Source organism: Haemaphysalis longicornis, unplaced genomic scaffold (assembly GCF_048455015.1).
Source record: "Haemaphysalis longicornis isolate Haplotype H1 unplaced genomic scaffold, Haemaphysalis longicornis Haplotype H1 scaffold_17, whole genome shotgun sequence".
In the NCBI taxonomy this organism is placed as follows: Eukaryota; Metazoa; Arthropoda; class Arachnida; order Ixodida; family Ixodidae; genus Haemaphysalis; species Haemaphysalis longicornis.
Window position 1 is genome coordinate 2402098 of NW_027526276.1, and position 18351 is coordinate 2420448.

Genomic DNA, 18351 nt, shown 5'->3' on the forward strand with positions numbered 1-18351 from the left:
TGTTTGTGCGTATGGTTTGTTAGTTTTTTTGCTGTTTTTGTTCACTACGCAGATCGCCGTGGAATGTCATTTTTCTCTTTTTTTTTTAATGACGCAGAGCGTAGTAGACTGTCATTTCTTTTTCTTTTATTTTTTTTTTCTTTTTGTTACTACGCATAGCGTAGAAGCATGCGATGTTTTTCTTCTGTTTTTTCCACTACGCAAACCATAGTACAATGTGAAACTTTGCCCTCTATTGCGGTTTGCTGTCGCTGCCAGCTGTAAGGATGGTGGGAGCTTCGTCAAGCGATTTCTTTTTTTTTCGCTTTTACTCCTACCTCCTCCATCACTTGTATTGATGGAAATAAAGACTATTATTATTATATTATAGTAAGGCCGTGCCTAACTATCGACGATAAGGATAGGCGGTACTCGCCTGTGCGGGAACTGACCGCGCCTCCCTCACTGCTGCGAGCCGATATGGCCAGCACGTCGATACACGCCTACTACGGTGCGCCGCCCTCCGGATTATGCCTTGGCCGAAGAGCCCACTGGGCATGCGCGCCGACGACGTGCACACTTGCGCGCGGCGCCCCTTCGCCCCTTTCACCCAAAGGGAACTACGTACCTGGACTGTAGATCATGTAACTGGGAGGTTGGCGTGAAATAAACGTCTTCTCTGGGTCGACTGAACATATTCCTTTGTCACCCCTACTCCACCTACACAATAGAGGCGGTGCTGAGCTGCCGCGAGGGCGCTTCAGTATCGTGAGCGTGCTGAAATAGCTCGAACCCACGGCAGTTCCTCGCAGGGTTTATATGTGCATGCCTTGGGCAATGGTAGGGTTGTGCATATTGTGAGGAAGAAAACACAAAGTGGACTGCAAACCACAGCGTTTTGATCGGATACCAAAGCACTCCGAGAAGGCTGCGCGGAGGCAAGGCGTCTCCCGCCAACAACCGGCTATTTGTGCTTTCGCATTCAAAACCCGCCATTCCAAGAGGTGTCCGCCGACTTCTGTGGTTCCCGGATCGCAAGAGTATTTTGTATTAATGTTCGAAATCTCATAGAGGCACCCTCGAATATTACAAAATAAAGAATAACTCATGCAGAGTTACCACTGGCATTATCAGTCACACATGGGTTTCAAAAACGTAATAAAAAACGTAATACACTGTGTCGCTATCTGAAATGCAATCCTCCGTTTTCTGTTCGTTCGTGTGTATGTAGTTCATCAATATTGCGCAAATACAAATCAGTCAATAATTATGTTCGCTTAACTAGAAAAGTTTTCGTAGATGAAGTTTTTTCTTAAATACCTATTATTTTTACCTTGAATAATTTGTTGCTTCGCATATTTCACTTTCTGTATACTGTTTATTGCCGGTGCTCTTTTGCAACCACTTAGCTGCACCATTTCAAATGTAAAGAGAGCACAGTTCTCCAGTTGCGCCTTTTACAACGAAAGCGTTCCTATTACTTTCGGAACAGCAAAACTTTTCTGTGGCGCTTTCTCGTTTGTTTAACTCCTTCGCAACATAAGACGTCCATCGCAACATAGGTTGTCCATCGGTTTTTGTGTTTCTTCCTATCTTGTTTAGAAAATATTTAGACAGGTAAATGCTGCACGACAACAAATTATTCCAAGGCGTTTTCGTTCACGACTGCGATGTAGCGAGGGCAAGTGAACGAAGAGTGAAAGGAACTTACCCGGAAGGTGAGTGTTACCCTGGCCTGTGTCAAAGCTTCGATAGTTCCGTTCTTTCCACCACAAGTTCTCCACGGGATTAAAACAAGCATTGGAACCTTGGTGTTCAACACGTCAACCTGCATCAGCTTGAGACCGTCGCGACAGAAGCCTACTACAGGACTGAACATCTCCAGATCGTCCATATTTTTGTACTCGGTGGGCCCAACAAAAAAGCCAGACACAACCTCTTCCGCATGTCTGTTCGATTGTGTGTGATGTGATGGCAGTCTGAGGAGAATTGTTTTAACCATATCCTCCATGTCGATGCCTGAGAAGTCACACGGGTCTCCTGCAGAAAACCAAGAAACAAGGAGCAGGCTTCGGTTACCTCGAAGGTTGATATAGTTGACGAAAAAACAACTCACAGCACTAGAAAGGTCAACAAGTAATTCCTTTCGGACCAACTTTGGTATTTGGATATATGCTTGTTTGATAACCTATACCTTCGTAGAATTTCTGCGTCTCGATGGTGAATTTTACTTTACGCGTACCCACTTTGGGTGTTACAATGGCTCCCATGGTAAGTAATATCACTTAAGTTCTACGCTGCCTCGTGCAGTCAAGGGCCACTAATTACTGTGTATTCATAAGCAGTTGACATCAAATATTGCGCGTATTTCTTTATCTCAGCATGGAATTGGTAACACAATTGCGGCGTTGGTTAACAAATAATAAGGAATATGCCTGGTACTACCACTCTGCAAGAGCAAAAACGACGATTTACCCTTGGTAGTTTAATTATATCCCTGCGCAATTATTCTTCATGGAGTAGTGGTCACGCGGTCTCCCTTTTTCGCGTGCCCTGGTACCTTCGTGTATATTCAGCCTCCTGATCTTATGTAAAACTTCAAACGTTGTTCTTATGCCAAACTCCGATTTAGTATTTTTGAATTTGCTTGTGCAAAAACCACCTAAGGCTGGAAAATCCCTTTGATCCTCTGAAGAAGCACTAATTTGAGTTGATGCATTTAAAAAGTTCTTGTGCACTTGCGCAGCAGTGTTCAAATACCACGGAATGAAACCATGGTAAATCGTGTTCTTATGTTGGCGACACTTGTTTGCGTAACAGGACTGCTTTTAAAGCAACTTCATGCTCAGTGGAAGTCTAGAAATCCACATTGCTATTTAATGCGGCATTCATTTCGTTTACTTTTGGATAAAAGTAGGATAACAAGCTTAGCTTGCTATTGTCAAGTAAATTGCTCCGGCTTACAAGTATTTTGCGTCAAATACATTCAACAATTAAAGTAATAGATTCGACAAGAATATCTGGGTCGCCTACCATAAATAAAATACTAAACCCTGTTTCTTCATTTTCCAGCTATCGTGTTCCATCGTGTTATATGTTTGTACTTCAACAATAGTTCAAATATAATTAGTCAATATAACTGACGCATGAAGTACCCGAACGACAGATGACTGAAAAAAATTGGTTCATTGTGAACAGTGATAAAATACCGCTTTTCTCATTTCTATAAATAAGACCTAATGTCGCGGTGTGGACTACATCACCCACCCTGAATGAAGGCCACTTGTCTACAGAACTGGATTGTTACGCACCGTGGTACCCCTCTACGTGTGATTTTTGTGGTTTGTGTGGAACAATTTCATTTTTGTTAGTGGTTAGACGGTTTATTCCTTACAGCCCCATCTTAAACGTGCTATAATGGTTAACGACTGTGAAAAATGTGATATTTAGATTTTGTAAGTATATGTTTTGTGCTTATCTCCTGAGTGTTCTGAATCTACAATTTATATAAGTTTGCTACACAAATTGGATATAGCTTAAGTAGTATGTGATTGCAATCTGACACTCCAGCGCTATCAGAACACAAACTTTTCAACAGAAGCGGTTCTTCCAAAACCGGTTATTTAAAGGGCGCGTGTGAGAAGGCTATTTTGGAGGAGCTACCAGTAGGCTGTAGGAGAATAGGTAGGAAGGTGAAGTGCGTGTGCAAACGAGCATGAGGAAGGACGAGGTGAAAGAATAAACAAAATGAAAAAAAAACAAGAGAAAAACAACAAAAGGGGAGGTACTAGCTAACGGGAGACGTGACAGCGCACAGGTAGGAACGAGCCGAGGGATTATTCAGTTCGCCACTGGAACCCCATAATTCTCCTTTCCTTCAAGACTCGTACCAACTTCGTCACTTCCAAACCATACTGTTCATTCCAAACATCGAGCGAAAAGGGCACGCAACACCGCGTCCACGCTCGGCATCGACCAGGGAACGAGAGGAATGCCGAATCCAACAGCCGTCCTTGAAGCTCGAGCATCGCAGGGTAACCCGAACTTTTGTGGGCCGTACCGTTGAAGGACTCTAGCGGGTAAATTATCTCATGATTTTCACTTGTATAGTTTCCAATTCGATCGTAAAGATATTTTAGTTATTAACGACGTCATCTCATCTCACTCCCTTCCGCCGTAAGCCAAACTTGTCCACATAAAATATACGTGCTACCAAATATCCAGGTTTCTTTTTCATTTAATTATTTTGGTTTCACCCTTGCATCTAAGTAATGGTCTTTTACTACAACTAGTTCCCTCTCTCAGTAGCTGCTCAGTTGCAGTAATGGTTTACCGGGTGTGAGTTTGCAATATATGCAGTTTGCGAACTCACTTCTTGCCCTTAATTTCAGCCGAGGTGTTTTTCACGTGAGTTTCTGCTCTAATTTGTGTATCTCCTATTTTATCCCTAAGCGTTACTCTTCCACTCCTCGTTCGGCAGACATCAGTCTTTCTTCACGCAGTTCAGTGAGGCACCGACGTTCCGACCCTCAAGGCATCATTGGTAATACCTCTTTACTTCAAACTTTCCACTAAAGTAAAAGATATAACTTATCACTCATTTTTAAGCCGATTTACGAAACAGCATAGATCATTGTGAGTGTAGGTTCAATTTTGGTTTTGTGACCGTGACCAGCAACGACCACTTCTCCTAGAAAGCTATGTTAATTCTCGATTTCGAATATTTCATTACCCGCGCTGAAGGCGAGTTTTTCGGTTTGTTTACTATTACATTTCGTTTATTTTATGTTGAATCGTTTTCCTACAATGGAGCTTTGTCAACATGTCTTGCAGTCGTTTCTGACGCACTGAGCATGATAATGACCATGAAGCCATCATTCGTAATACGTCTTCATTTCACACTTCCCACCATAGAAATAGAGAGAGCGGATGACTTATTTTCAAGCCTATTTACCAAAAAGCATCATATCATGTTTGTAGGTCCCTATTTGATTTTGTAAGCGCCATCAGCAACGACAACCCGTCCTAGAAAGCTACGTTCATTCTCGAGTTCGAATATTTTATTACCCGTCCTCAAGGATTGTTGTTCGGTTTGTTAAATATAAAATTTAATTTATTTTCCGTTAAATGGCGCTTTGTCAACATGGCTTGCAGTTCTTCTGACGCACTGAGCGTCAAAATGTAGAAACGAAAACTCCAATGGCTCACTCCAGTATTACAATGGCATCGACAAGGTAAGACACTTGTTGGCAATCTTTAAATATAATGTGCAAGGGTTTATTGAACACCACAGCATTTTCTAAGACCTGACTGAAGACATGAGTGTAAACAATTGTTGACTAGCCTTTTCAAATGCTAGCCTGTTCCTCGGGCGATAAAAATCTACGGTATGGCTATGCGGGCAAAGAGTAGGCGGAACTGTTTTAATTTTCAAGACCTTTCACAGCTCCCTTTTCGTCAGTTCTAATTAGACTGGCGTCTATCGGGACTAACGGCACCTAAAAGACTCTGAGGAAATGCAAGGAAAAATTTGAGGCCATGATGCCTATATCATATGATGCCTGGTATGATGCCTATTTATTTCAAGTCGATTAACAGATATTCAGTCGCCCCCCGCCGCTTTTTCGGTCTCCATTCCCGTAGCACCTTTTCTACCTGGAATTTTAGTAACTATAGGGAATTAGCCAAGTTATTTAGAACACTACTGTCCCACAGCCTGCGGTAATAGCGTAAGTCTAAGCAGAAAATTCTTCCGCTGCTTTCTCACTTCCCCACGTGAGTAAGGTAAGCTCTTCGCCTATTAGTGCAAACATTCCACTCTCACGAATAGCAAGCTTTTTGTTAAGTTGTTTGTTGATTGCCACATTTTTGTTTTATTTTTACGAATTTTTACCTGGCACCCGGGTCGCAGGTAGGTACGTCTCTTTTTAGGTAATGCTGTTTTTTTGGAACGAGTTTGTTCCGTCCAACTGCTTCCAGTATATGCTCCGGACAGCGAAGTTTGCCGCGCGAGCGCAGCGCCAGCCACGACAGACACGCGCAACTCTGGGGCGGTCCCGCCATGCCGAACGCCTTCAGCGCCAGTGAACGCAACTTTGAAAAAAACGCTTGTTATAACGTTATTTGCGCGTATATGTACTACATAGTGCAACAAAGTCGTGCTAAATGTTATATAGTCGCGGGAAACCTCCCAATAAAACGGGCACTGATAAAATGCTGTCGCCTCGCTGCCGAGCCGCAGGCTAGCACAACTGGGAAGCATGTGTTCAAGGCTTTGCATTTTCCCGTGGAATCTTCTTCTCTGTTTTTTTTTTCGCAGATACCGAGCATGGTTACTGAATCTTGAAAGGCCCACATTAAGCGAGCGGATTATATGCTGCCGTGGAGTGCGATCAGCTTGTTAGTAGGCTGGTTAGCAGGCGGTCAATACACATAAGTGCGCTCTAAATTTGGTAACAAAAAAGGCCCCCAAGCACAGTTATAGCATTGTAGTTTTATCACCCAGCGGTGCTACTCGGCTTCGTCTAATATTCCACGTACTTATACCGCCGAATTAAATACATATAACCACATATGGGGCGCGGACGCTTATAGGCGTTAATGTTCCCAAATGTATCGCGAGCTTTTGATAGCATAAAATCACCGCCTCTTCGGGCAAAACAAACGACGAAATTGTTGTCTAAGCCACAGAAAAGCAAAGAAAAATAGAGCTAAGGCGTGCCGAAATAAAAATTGGAGCAGTATGTACACAGGAAAAACAATTTCACGTTCGGGGAGGAGAAGCAGGAGGACAAGCTTTTTTATCATATCCGTTGTTATTGCGGTCACTCTGGACCAGTAAGGGGTGTACTCAGGTAACTAATTTTTCTCCCGTGACTTTTGTTGTAAAGGTGTTGACGGAAAAAAAAGCGCTACTATTCTTTCCTAACGAAGGTCTCCTGCTGAACCCGTTGGCGTGGAGAAAAAAAAAAATACCCGAATATGAATATTCCGTAATTTATTCCGATACGCCTATTAGATGTTCTGCTTACACCCCCCTTCCAATCCCTGCCCAAAGGAATTTGTTGTGATAGCCTTCTCGTGAAGAGTTTCTTTTTTGTGGGCGTGTTTACATGCATGAAACTAGCCTACTGGGCTATAACTGGAAGCCCAAAAGTTTCTCGGTGAAGCGGGCGCGTATTAAGGTCCGCAGTTTCGCTATACCCCAACAAACGTGAATTTCATACTGTTACATGTATGGAGCATCACATTCGGATCAAAGACCTATATGTAACTCCCATAGTTCTGCAGTCACATGCAAGTGCACTCACATGGATGGAATACCCCGCGCGGAAACATCGCGCAGCGTCTGATATATTTGCAGACAAAGCCTCCTCCTTTGTGAATTCAACAATACAAATTACGTTTACTTTCGAAGCGAAACATGCTGATCTTGAGAAAGGTTTGCCCCGCAGGCAGGCTGTACAAGCGTTTCTGTTCTGGGCATCACTCCTATGCGGCCTTTGTATGCCTTCCTATACGCGAGTTCAACCGAATAAATTCTTCTCCATTCACATGCAGTATGTGGCAGGATTACTTTACATTCTCTTACTTCGTTTAAAGCCCAAAAGGGGCGACTAATAAGCTAAATCCACGCTGCAAAAAGAAGAGTGCCCTCGAGCTAGCAGCGTACCGGCTTGCTGGGACCGACCCAGCGTTGCGCATATCTGCCGAAGGGGGCGCTGGGTGTCTCGGGCTCCGTGTCGCCCTCTGGGCGCTGTCCGGAGCCTATTGTTACGGCGTCTACAGGGTCACACACTTGTTGGCAATCTAATTATAATGTGGGAGCGTGCATTCTACACCGCTCCGTTTCCTATTACCTGTACGGCGAAATGAGTGCAACCAATTCTTGAATATCCTTTTTAAATGCCGCCCGGGTCTTCGGTAAAAAAAATCTATGGTGCGGCTATGCGTGCAATCATCACCTCATACAGTAGGCTGAACGGTCATTATTTTTACACTTTCTGACACCTTTCTTCTGGTGCAGCACGATTATTCTGTCGTATTTTGAGGCTAAGGGCCACTGAAAGGTTCTGAGGAAATACAAAAATAATTTGGGCATCATTTCTTGAATAATGTCTTTTGACTTCAATCCGATGCGCGGTTCATGAGTCGCCCCTTGCAGCCTTTTCCGTCTTGATTCCCGTAGTGCCATCTCTACCTTGCCTTTAAGGAAGTATTGAGAATTTGGCAAGTTATTTAGAACAGTACTGTCTCACAGCGTGTCGGTGGCAGGGTAAGACTAGGCAGGAACTTTTTCCGCTGCTTTCTTACTTACCCACATGCGTAAAGTTACTTCTTTCGTTTAAACGTACGAACATTCGACTTTGTCGAATAGCAAGCTGTTTGTTAATTGCTTCTTGCTTCGCACACTGTTCCATTTTTCCGCGTTTTTTAAATCTTTGCTGTGTTGTACATAGGAATGTCATTAACCTTAATGCTGTTTTTAGACGATTTTCTGGGTAATGTTTTCTGAGACCGATTACGAGTTTTTTTGTTGCGTTCATGTTCGGAAACATTTACAGCTTGCTCTGACTATATAAGTCGTTATGTGCATTGAACATATCTACACTGTCTTCACTATGATGTGTTAGGGCCTCAAATTCTTTTTGAAGTGTATTAATTGATTGATTGATTGTAGGGTTTAACGCACCGACGCAACGCAGGCGATGAGGCGCGCCGTAGTGGAGGGCTCCGGATTAATTTTGACCACCTGGGGATCTTTAACGTGCGCCGAAATCTCGTACACACGGGCGTTTTTGCTTTTCGCCTCCATCAGAAAAGCGGCCACCGCGGCCGGGAATCGAACCCGCGACCTTGTGCTCAGCAGCGCAATGAAGTGTATTAAACTCCTTGCTGTGCATCTTACTGGCTATAAGTTGGGCATTCTTCGTTCAGCTTGTTTCGGCTTTTCCCGTTTGATATTTAGAGTAATATTACTCTTCATTACGGTGTGGTATGTTACAATACTTGATCTTACCTAACAACTCAACATCCCGTACAATACATACACGTGCCCAAGAATGAAGTCGATGAAATAATACTTTCTTCAATGGGGCTGTTCCATGTTCGTTTGATATGTTTGGTTCGCATAAAAATGCATTAATTTTCAGCAGCTGAATATTGCCGGCCAATCCAACTATTCCACTTACTCGGCTGCTAAAATTGTGGCTTGTTTAAAAAGTCCCTCCACTTACCTGAAGCCGTCGCCACGGACTCATTCAAAGCCGCAAGAGAACCAGCCCACAATAGAAGCCTTGCCAGGGCCTCACCTTGCTTCATTTTCCGGAAGGTGCTGAAAAATACAGCAAAATTAGCACCCATTCTGATATAACTGATAGCTTCAGTGAGCCACGGACACACCCACGCCCCATCCCCGTGCCCCAGCCTGTGACCCACCGAGATCAGCTTCGACTTGATCGTCCGCGCCCTGAACATGCGGTGAGACTGATCCCCTGCCTCGTTATCGGGCGCGTCTGCAAAGGCCTTGGACGCTGCTTTCTTGTGGAAGCGCGACGGTGGTTCCGGGGCTACAGCTAAGTAAGTCCATCTTCGTCATTTGTGCTGGAAATTAGTTCTGCACCTATTTATTTTCCTGTCTTCTAGCAGCCACACCGCACGTGTAAATTTACTGCATCCGAGTGGAGGACGTAAACTTTGGACAAGGAGGTCTTATAACGAAAGGGCGAAACAGCTGTGGGCCGAATCAGTGCTGATTGAATGTGGGGCCCGTAGTCGTTGTATGTTATTTCGCGCCCGACCATTAAAAAGTCCAAATGCATTGTTCGAATGTTCAGTGGTTTTTGTCTATTGGTCTCCAGCGACGTGGCGGTAGTATATATATATATATATATATAATATATATATATATATATATATATATATATATATATATATATATATATATATATATATATATATATATATATATATATATATATATATATGTTTGTCTATATATTTATTCATTTATACTGTCAGCCCTCACTTGTGGGTCATTACAGAGAGGGAAGGATAAGATATGGAAAGCAAATACAGACATTGATACTTTCAGCAACTTCGAACAATCACACAAGAGGATATTCATTTCTCGGCGAAGTAAACATCAAGAGCACATTCAATATTCTTAACGTCAGAACTTTCAGCAATATGTCGCGGCAATTTGTTCCATGCTTCTATGACATCGGAAAAAAAAAGAATTACGAAAGACGTCCGTGCCAGCGCCGAAGCTGCGAACTGCCGCGTCATGGTTGATCCGGTTGATTTTTATTTGACCTTGCATTATCTGAAAAAATACTTTTAAGCCCTGCTTTTGTCACCTGGTTTCTAGAGATTCCAAACCGCTTAGTTTTAACATCTCGGTAACCGAATCCGTCCTCTTATACTTCGAACATGTAAATCCTGCGGAATGTCTCTGAATTCGTTCCACTTTACCTATTAAATCCCTTTAGTGGCGGCTCCACGCAGAAAAGCGGCCGCCACGGCCGGCAATCAAACCCGCGACTTTGTGATCAGTAGCAGAACGCCTTGGCCACTGAGCCACCGCGGCGGGTCCATTCTGGTTCACTACATGCACACCGAGGGCCTCTGTTTTGGCAGTGTTGCTGCCTTAGGGAGCTTAAGAGGGTTCAACGCTGGTCGACCACTTTCTAGATGTCATAGACACGCGAGTCACGGCCCAGGGGTTAAAAAAGAAGGTTCCCTTCACCCCAAGTACTCCGAGTGGCGCTGGCTACCACCGCCAAGTGGAGAAAACAAAAATAGCTTAACAATAATACCCCAAAAAGTGCATGGGAAAATATCCCCGCGGGTAGCGTAGTGGTCATCGCACCAGACGCGTATTCTGGAGGTCATGGGTTCGGATCACACCCGGCGGGAATTTTTTCACCACTTTCTGTCTTTCCAAATTCCTTATCTGTTTCAATGCCCCACCACAATCTCCCCTTTGGTTTCAAATGTTTTGTTGACAGCCAACCCTTATTTCTGACTTAATTCCACGATTCCCGCATTTCCCATATATATATATATATATATATATATATATATATATATATATATATATATATATATATATATATATATATATATATATATATATATATATATATATTTGTGCGTGTTTGTGTGTGTGTGTATAAATAGAGACAGAGAGTCATAATGTGAAATGAGGGGCTCTGAATTAAACATAAATATTACGACCCACAGGATACGACCTCAAGAATACGGAACACAGCCCCGCCGACAGTGTAGCGGTCATCGCACCAGACGCGTATTCTGGATGTTGTGGGTTCAGATACCACCAAGCGGGCATGTTTTTGTCAACTTCCTTTTTTTCAAGAAACTACATCTGTTTCAATTATAATGAACTGACCTACCACATTTCCACTTTTCGCTGCTGAGCACGAGGTCGCGGGTTCGATTCCCGGCCGCGGCGGCCGCTTTTCTGATGGAGGCGAAAAGCAAAAACGCCCGTGTGTACGAGATTTCGGCGCACGATAAAGATCCCCAGGTGGTCAAAATTAATCCGGAGCCCTCCACTACGGCGCGCCTCATCGCCTGCGTTGCGTCGGCGCGTTAAACCCTAAAATCAATCAATCATTTCCCCTTTTGCTTCCCCATCCCTTTTTGACTAATCTCATCATCCCATCACCTGCCTATCTACGCCCACTGCATTAACAGCTATCTACGCCCACTGTAGGGCAAAGGCCTCTCCCATATTTCTCCAATTACACCGGTCCTGTGCTAACTGCAACCAATTTATCCCCGCTTTATCCCCCAATTTATCCTCCCCTGCTCATGTAGCTTTCTGCCGCCCTCTTCCGCGCTTGTCTTCTCTTGGCATCCACTGTGTTACCCTTAATGACCAACGGTTTTCTTGCCTTCGCATTACATGCCCTGCACACGTACATCCCTTCCGCTTAATTTCTACAAATATGTCCTTAACACGCGTTTGTTCCTGATCCACTCCGCTCTCTTCTTGTCCCTTACTGTTACACCTATTATCTTCTGTTCCAGTGCTCGCCGAGTCGTCCTCATTTAAGTTGAACCCTCTTAGTGAGCCTCCAAGTTTCTGCTCCGTAGTTGCGTACCGGTAAGATGCAGCTGTCATACACTTTCTTCTTCAGGGACAATGGTAGGCTGCTGTTCATTATCTGAAAATGCCTGCCGAATACACTCCATCCCATTCTTATCCTTCTAATTATCACCGCCTCATCGTTTAGATCTGCGGTCACAACTTGGCCTAAGTAGATATATTCGCTTACGATTTCTACTCCCTCGCTACCTACCTCAAATTGATGTGCTGTGCCGAGGTTATCCATCATTGCTTTAGTTTTCTGCATAATAGTTTCAGGCCCACGTTTCAGAGAGAGAGAGAGAGAGAGAGAGAGAGAGAGAGAGAGAGAGAGAGAGAGAGAGAGAGAGAGAGCGAGAGAGACAAAAATAAGCGTTGCCGGTCAAGAAAACCTCGGAAGGCAACGCGGAGAGTGGGGTAGGTCACTGAAACAGATGACGAATTTGGAAAGACGAAATAAAGTGGAAAGAAAACGCGCGCCGGTGGGATCCGAACCCCCGACCTCCAGAATACGGGTCTGGTGCGATGATCACTACGCTACCGCCGGGGCTGTTTCCCCGCCACTTTCTCGGTATTTATTTTAAGGTAATTTGTTTTCCTGTGCTTGGGGTGGTAGGGAGCGCCACTCGGTCAACTCGGGGTGAAAAAGACCTCAGAGGTCCCCTTCACCCCGAGTAGTCCCGATTTCGACGTTGAAGGACACCAGAAACAGGATGCTGGAGATTCGTCGGTCTCTCGTTCCAGATTTGGCTGCAACCAGTACAAGATGTACGCTGCGCTTAGCAAACGGGAATACATTGGAGGTCCCGGAGGGAAAGATTCAAATGTCGTCGCCTCGTTTTTCCGGAAAGGACGTTACGAAGTGCATGGAAACTCGCATCTAGGACGTTATTGTGGGCAATATCCCAGGTGAGCACCATGCCTCCAATCCCTACCCCGCGGGGGAGAACGGCGCCATGCTATCGTGCCCAACTATTCATTTGACCATCATCACCATCATCACCTACATCATCGCCCAGGCGCCTAGCGCTGAACAAGAAAAAGGTGTAAGCCAGCGTATGTGTTGGGAGATGGTTAAGCAGAGAGTAACCAGCAAGCGATTGGGCGCCGACACGTTCTGTTTAAGAAACTGGCTTTTTGGAAGCGTTACCAAAGGCCACGAGACGTGTTCTAACAGGTGCTAGTTCCGAGGAAGTTCCTCTCCCAAATATTGAGCGGGGCACTAAGGGTCCGATGGGTGGGCATTTCGGGGTCAAGAAGACCAGACATCGCATGTTGGATGCTTTTATTGATGAGAATCTAAGCCCGGATGCATGCGTACATTCATTCATGCCAATCCTGCAAGATGACCGTCGCAAAAGAAATAGCTGTGAATAATCCGTTTGGACAAAAACCTCTAGTCGATAGCGCCTCTGAGCAAGTACCTTCCAATGTAATTTCTTCCCTGTCTTTAAAGTCGCAGAATCCTAGTGAAAAAACCCCACTGTCGATGAAAGACTCACAGACGGTAGGCGCGGAAAACACGCTGCTTGATGCTACAGCCATGCAGTAATGGGCAGTTAGGAGCTCACACCGTCTCTATTCCTTTAGCTGGTAATGGCCTACCTTACTATGTACTTTCTGAATTTATGCACATTCTGAATCTATCTGAATCTAGAGTTGGATATTTGTCAAGAAATTTGCACACTTTGCGATATAGAGAGTTTGTACTTTGACACCGCGTAATGCGGAGAGTGCTTTATTTTGGGGGACTCGTGGGAGACATCTGGTGGGTGATTCTGCATGATGGTGCTGTGTGTGTGCGTGACGGTGCTGTTGACTGAATGTGCCGGTACGTTCTACCGCGAGTGGTTTTTTTCACCATGGTGTGCAGTTTTCTTTCGAAGAACTTTCCTAAGAGAGAATATGTGAGGTGAGGCCCTCGTCGTACCGACAAACGACGAGAACGTGGCTGAAACACGTGTGAACGAAACGTTGTCCACAGAGTGCTGGTGGCACTAATGCGGGTTTCGTGATTGCCCTTCGTGTGGTTCCGACGACAAAAAAGAAGCCGAGGTATTGACGTCGGCCAGTGACAGGCACAACGAACAACGAGAGGGCAGTCCAGGCTGACCCCGAAGGAGAACCCCGGGAGGACGGGAAAGAGCATGTTTGAGGAGCGCGACGTCCAAGTGGAATACTCCAAGCTGATGGGGTTTCGGGAACCCGAGCCCGAGGGGAGTCTTGCTTGCGCCTTGGAATCCTGTGGCCTAGGCTCGCCTCCTGACTAGCGGCAGGCGAACGTAGTTACGGCGTGCCCTTCTCTTTGATGGCCCGCTGTCTGCTGCCCGTCGTCGTGTTCCGGCAGTTGCTGGCTTCCTCCTTCGGGCCATCTGCTGTTACCTGGCGCCTGATTGTGAGCGGGTACAGAGCAGACTATTGTATTCGGAGACAACGGTCTGCTCGGAACCACTGTCCAGCACTCGAAATGCAGTCATCGAAGCCCCGCAACGCCTCGCCTCACATCGTCGCTAGAACCCACGCTGCCTTCTCTCCAATCTCTTTAATGTTGTTCACAGCATGCTTACAAAATTTATTCAGAACGTTCGATTGGAAACAGGTGGAAGGAAGGGTTAATGGAGAATACCTCAGTAACCACAGACTTGCTGCTGACGTTGATTTGTCAAGTTACTTGGAGATGAAATTGCTAGGCATGCTTGCCGCATTGGACAAACAGAGTAGAACCGTGGGCCAGAGAATTAATATGCACAAAACTAAAGTAACGATCAACCACGTCGGCACAGCACAGCGGTTTGAGATAGGTTGGGAGGCAGTAGAAGTGTAAGAGAATATATATATTTAGGCGAAGTTGTAACCTGAGATCCCAACCAACGGACAGCAAAAATTCGAAGGCTATGCATGTGGTGGAGTGCATTCGGCAGGCATTTTCAAGTAATGAATGGCAGCCTACCATTCTCCCTGAAGAAGAAAGTGTATGACAGCTGCATCTTACCTGTACTGATGTACGGGGCAGAAACTTCGAGGCTCACTAAGAGGATTGAACTTAAATTGAGGACGCGTAAGCGTGGCATGGAATGGAATGTGATAGGTATAACATTAAGGGACAAGAAAAGGGCGAAATGTGTCCGCAAACAAACCAGAGTCAAGGACATATTAGTAGAAAATAAGAAGAAATGGATGTGGGCAGAGCATGTAATGCTAAGGCAATATAACCGTTGGTTATTAGGGGAACACAGTATCCCTAGAGAAGGCAAGCATGGCAGGGGGCGGCGGAAAGTTAGATGGGCAGGTTAGATCAAAAATTTTGCTGGGATAAGTTGGTCGCAGTTAGCACAGGACCGGGATAATTGGAGATTAATGGCAGTGGCCTTTGCCCTGCAGTGGGCGTAGATAGGCTGCTTAATGTGATGATGATGTTGATGGTGGTGATGACGATGATGATGCTGATGATGATGATGGCGGTACGTGCTTTAGTCGACCCGTAACTTAACCTCAACGAAATGAGTTCGCCTGCACCCGAACCATAACCTAAGCGGAATTTCACAAGCGACGCTTTAGTGTTCTCACTAATGCTGTCTCTAACGCGAAAATGGCGAAGGAGATGAAAAAAGCGCTTCCAGTGGCCGGAATCGGACCCGAGTCCCTCATTTTACGAAGCCGGCGTCTATCTGATTGCTCCCTTTCGACATGGTCGAAGCGGTTTGAAAAACTTAAACCACAGCCAAAGAATGTGTCACGAAAATCTTCGCGGTCAAACATCGTCGTTTTTTGCCGCAGGGGATCGTTACTCTTTATGTTCGGACTACTGTGTGTGTGCGTGTTCGTGCGGGCGTGCGCGTTCGTGTGTGTGTGTGTGTGTGTATGTGCCTGTGTGTGCGTGTGCGCGTACGTGCACGTGTAGGTGTGCGGGTACGTGTGCGTTTGTGTGTGTGTGCGTGCGGGAGTGCGTGTGTGTGGTGTGTATGTGTGTATGTGTGCGTGTGTGTGTGGTTGAGAGGGGCGCGTGCGTGCGTGCGTGAGTGCGTTCATCTGTGTGGCTACTACGGCAGACTCCGACCCTCGTAAATTCTCGGAAAAGGCTAGTGGAGCCCCGCGATGGCGTAAAAATGACGCTGATCTGCTCCGCCGAACATCAATTGACGGGATCCATATTGATGAATGATATAAAGAAGCTCTCGTAATCCGTAATTTTTGCTAGATAACTCGTAGCACTAAACTCGTTGGGATATGGATACCCATGGGAACGTTTCCTGGTATCCTGTAAACAAAATCTTACAAACAAGAGCAAATGTCTTTTGAGCCAGAAAGGTCCCAAAGTAAGGCCCTGTATATGGGCTCCGAGGTGTGGTATCTCTAGAAAATGATCCGGCAATTACTCGTCGTAAGTTGTCGTCGTTGTGAGCACAAGAGCCTACTTGCGAGCACATCATGTAATTGATTCGTATCCTGATCCTTCATTGCGCGTTGAATGCATTAGACATGTTTTTGATCAAAGGAAAACAAAATCCAGAATACTTCCGATGAGAATAGCGAACCATTAGGCTAGAATTACGGCAATCGAGCACCATCGCTCAAAAGAAAATTGTATTGCAGAAGCTGTAAACTAGAAGCCGCTTTGTTGCATATTTTTTCTCACCAAAATGAACGTGTACAAAGCGTAAAGCTTCATTACCATATTGCTATAGACAAAACAGCAACTCCCTTATTTGGCAGTCCTGTATCTCAGTCTTTTGCATTTTCCATTTGTACGTTTGAATGTCTGTGAACTCCGCCTCTTTTTCTGCGCAACTTTATCTGGCGAGAACCACGCAGTTGCAATCTTATGCAAAAGCGTACCTTCTAAGAATATCTTGGCAGACACCCCTGTAATCAAGCCATGATTAATGATTACCTTCATGTGTGACATACTTACAAAAAGCCAATTGAAGTCAAATGCAATGTCGAAAAACCCAGAGAACAAACAACAATAAGCGTAACTTCAGGGTTGCGATAAATTCGCAAATTGGCAAGCAATTAGTACTGATATTGGGAAAAACCTTCAAATACCAAGGTACAAACGGTTGTTACTGTCTTCTGTTATTTTCCTTTAACCACGACAATCTCCTGACAGCGCAGAGTGATTATTGACCAAAGCTATATTTCTAAAAACCACACGTCATCCTGATGATCTAACTCTGCTCTCCCTGTTTCCTCTGATAATACCTTTTGGAAGCTTCAGAGAAAACGCAAGAATTATTGCAGCCCAAGAGAGCTAAGTTCATGATAGCCGGCTATACTCAAGAGATAGGTGGAAAGAATAAAAAAACTGTCAATTTTTGGCTTTCTACGGGTTCTAGCTGCGCCTGGGCTAAGAGGCGTCCGGTAGTGGATGGCTCCAGTTTAACTTAGACAACCACACAGACCTGTTACGTGCACTCAACTGTCGACAGACTGGCTTTTTCTTTCTTTTTCGCTCCCAACAGAAGAGCTTCAAGCGAAGCCGAGATTGAACCTACGTCTTGAGATTAGCAGCACATTTCGAGATCTGATGGGGGACTGAGACTTGGAAACCAGAAACTGTACATATTGGGGGGGATATTTCTGTTGAATATATATACATCGTAAAAGGTATGTTCCTTGAGTTCCAGTCTTTTTCCCTCCTCCACTTTAGTAAATATGTTCTGAGTATCCCAAGGCACATCGTATAGCCACTCATATTGAGTCTTCAAAGCTCCTCAATTATTTAAGCGAATATTCACCACTACTCTAAGCTGCTGTTTTTCAGCAATTACCGCGAACCGCATCGAAAACTTTCGCTGCTCTCCAAGCGTAACTCCGTGCCCGCACTCTTTTTTTAAGCGAAAAAAAAGTATGCGGTGTCTTACCTTTGCGTAGACTGGACGAACACTTTTCTTCGTAACGTCACCTCGCAGCTTCACACTGGCGTCGATGTCTTGTTTTATGCGCCTCCCTTCAACTTAGGTATTGTAACTGGCTGCCAAGAGTAGAGAGCGCACGTGGCCGAAGTAGTTTTAAGCGGCAGAAATGTGGAGGTTGCACATGGTGGACATAACAAAGGACAGCCGGAGGAGGATGTTTTGGAGACACTGGACACAGATGCAAGGTTCTTTGGCGTTTCTCCAAACGTTGCAACGTCCGCCGCAGTACTTTAAGTTGTTACTTCACTTCGCTTTGCGAAGGCCGTTTGCCGGAGTAGCTTCCGTCAGAGAATCCGTGGACAAACGGAGCTGCGCTACCTCTACAAGCGCCCCACTCGATTC

At 45.1% G+C, this 18351-nt stretch overlaps 1 protein-coding gene across 1 annotated transcript in view; it reads right to left on the reverse strand.

The window, feature by feature from the left end:
* The window catches only part of LOC144166381 (uncharacterized), a 39267-nt gene extending 21151 nt beyond the window's left edge, over positions 1-18116 (reverse strand). Inside the window, exons 1-3 of the mRNA XM_077695896.1 lie at positions 17956-18116; positions 9216-9313; positions 1691-2019 (exon numbers count right to left, since the gene is read on the reverse strand). Of these exons, the coding sequence (XP_077552022.1) occupies positions 1691-2019; positions 9216-9300 (414 nt within the window). The 5' untranslated portion in view covers positions 9301-9313; positions 17956-18116. The remainder of the gene's footprint in view (positions 1-1690; positions 2020-9215; positions 9314-17955) is intronic.
* Between the last annotated feature and the right edge of the window lie 235 nt (positions 18117-18351).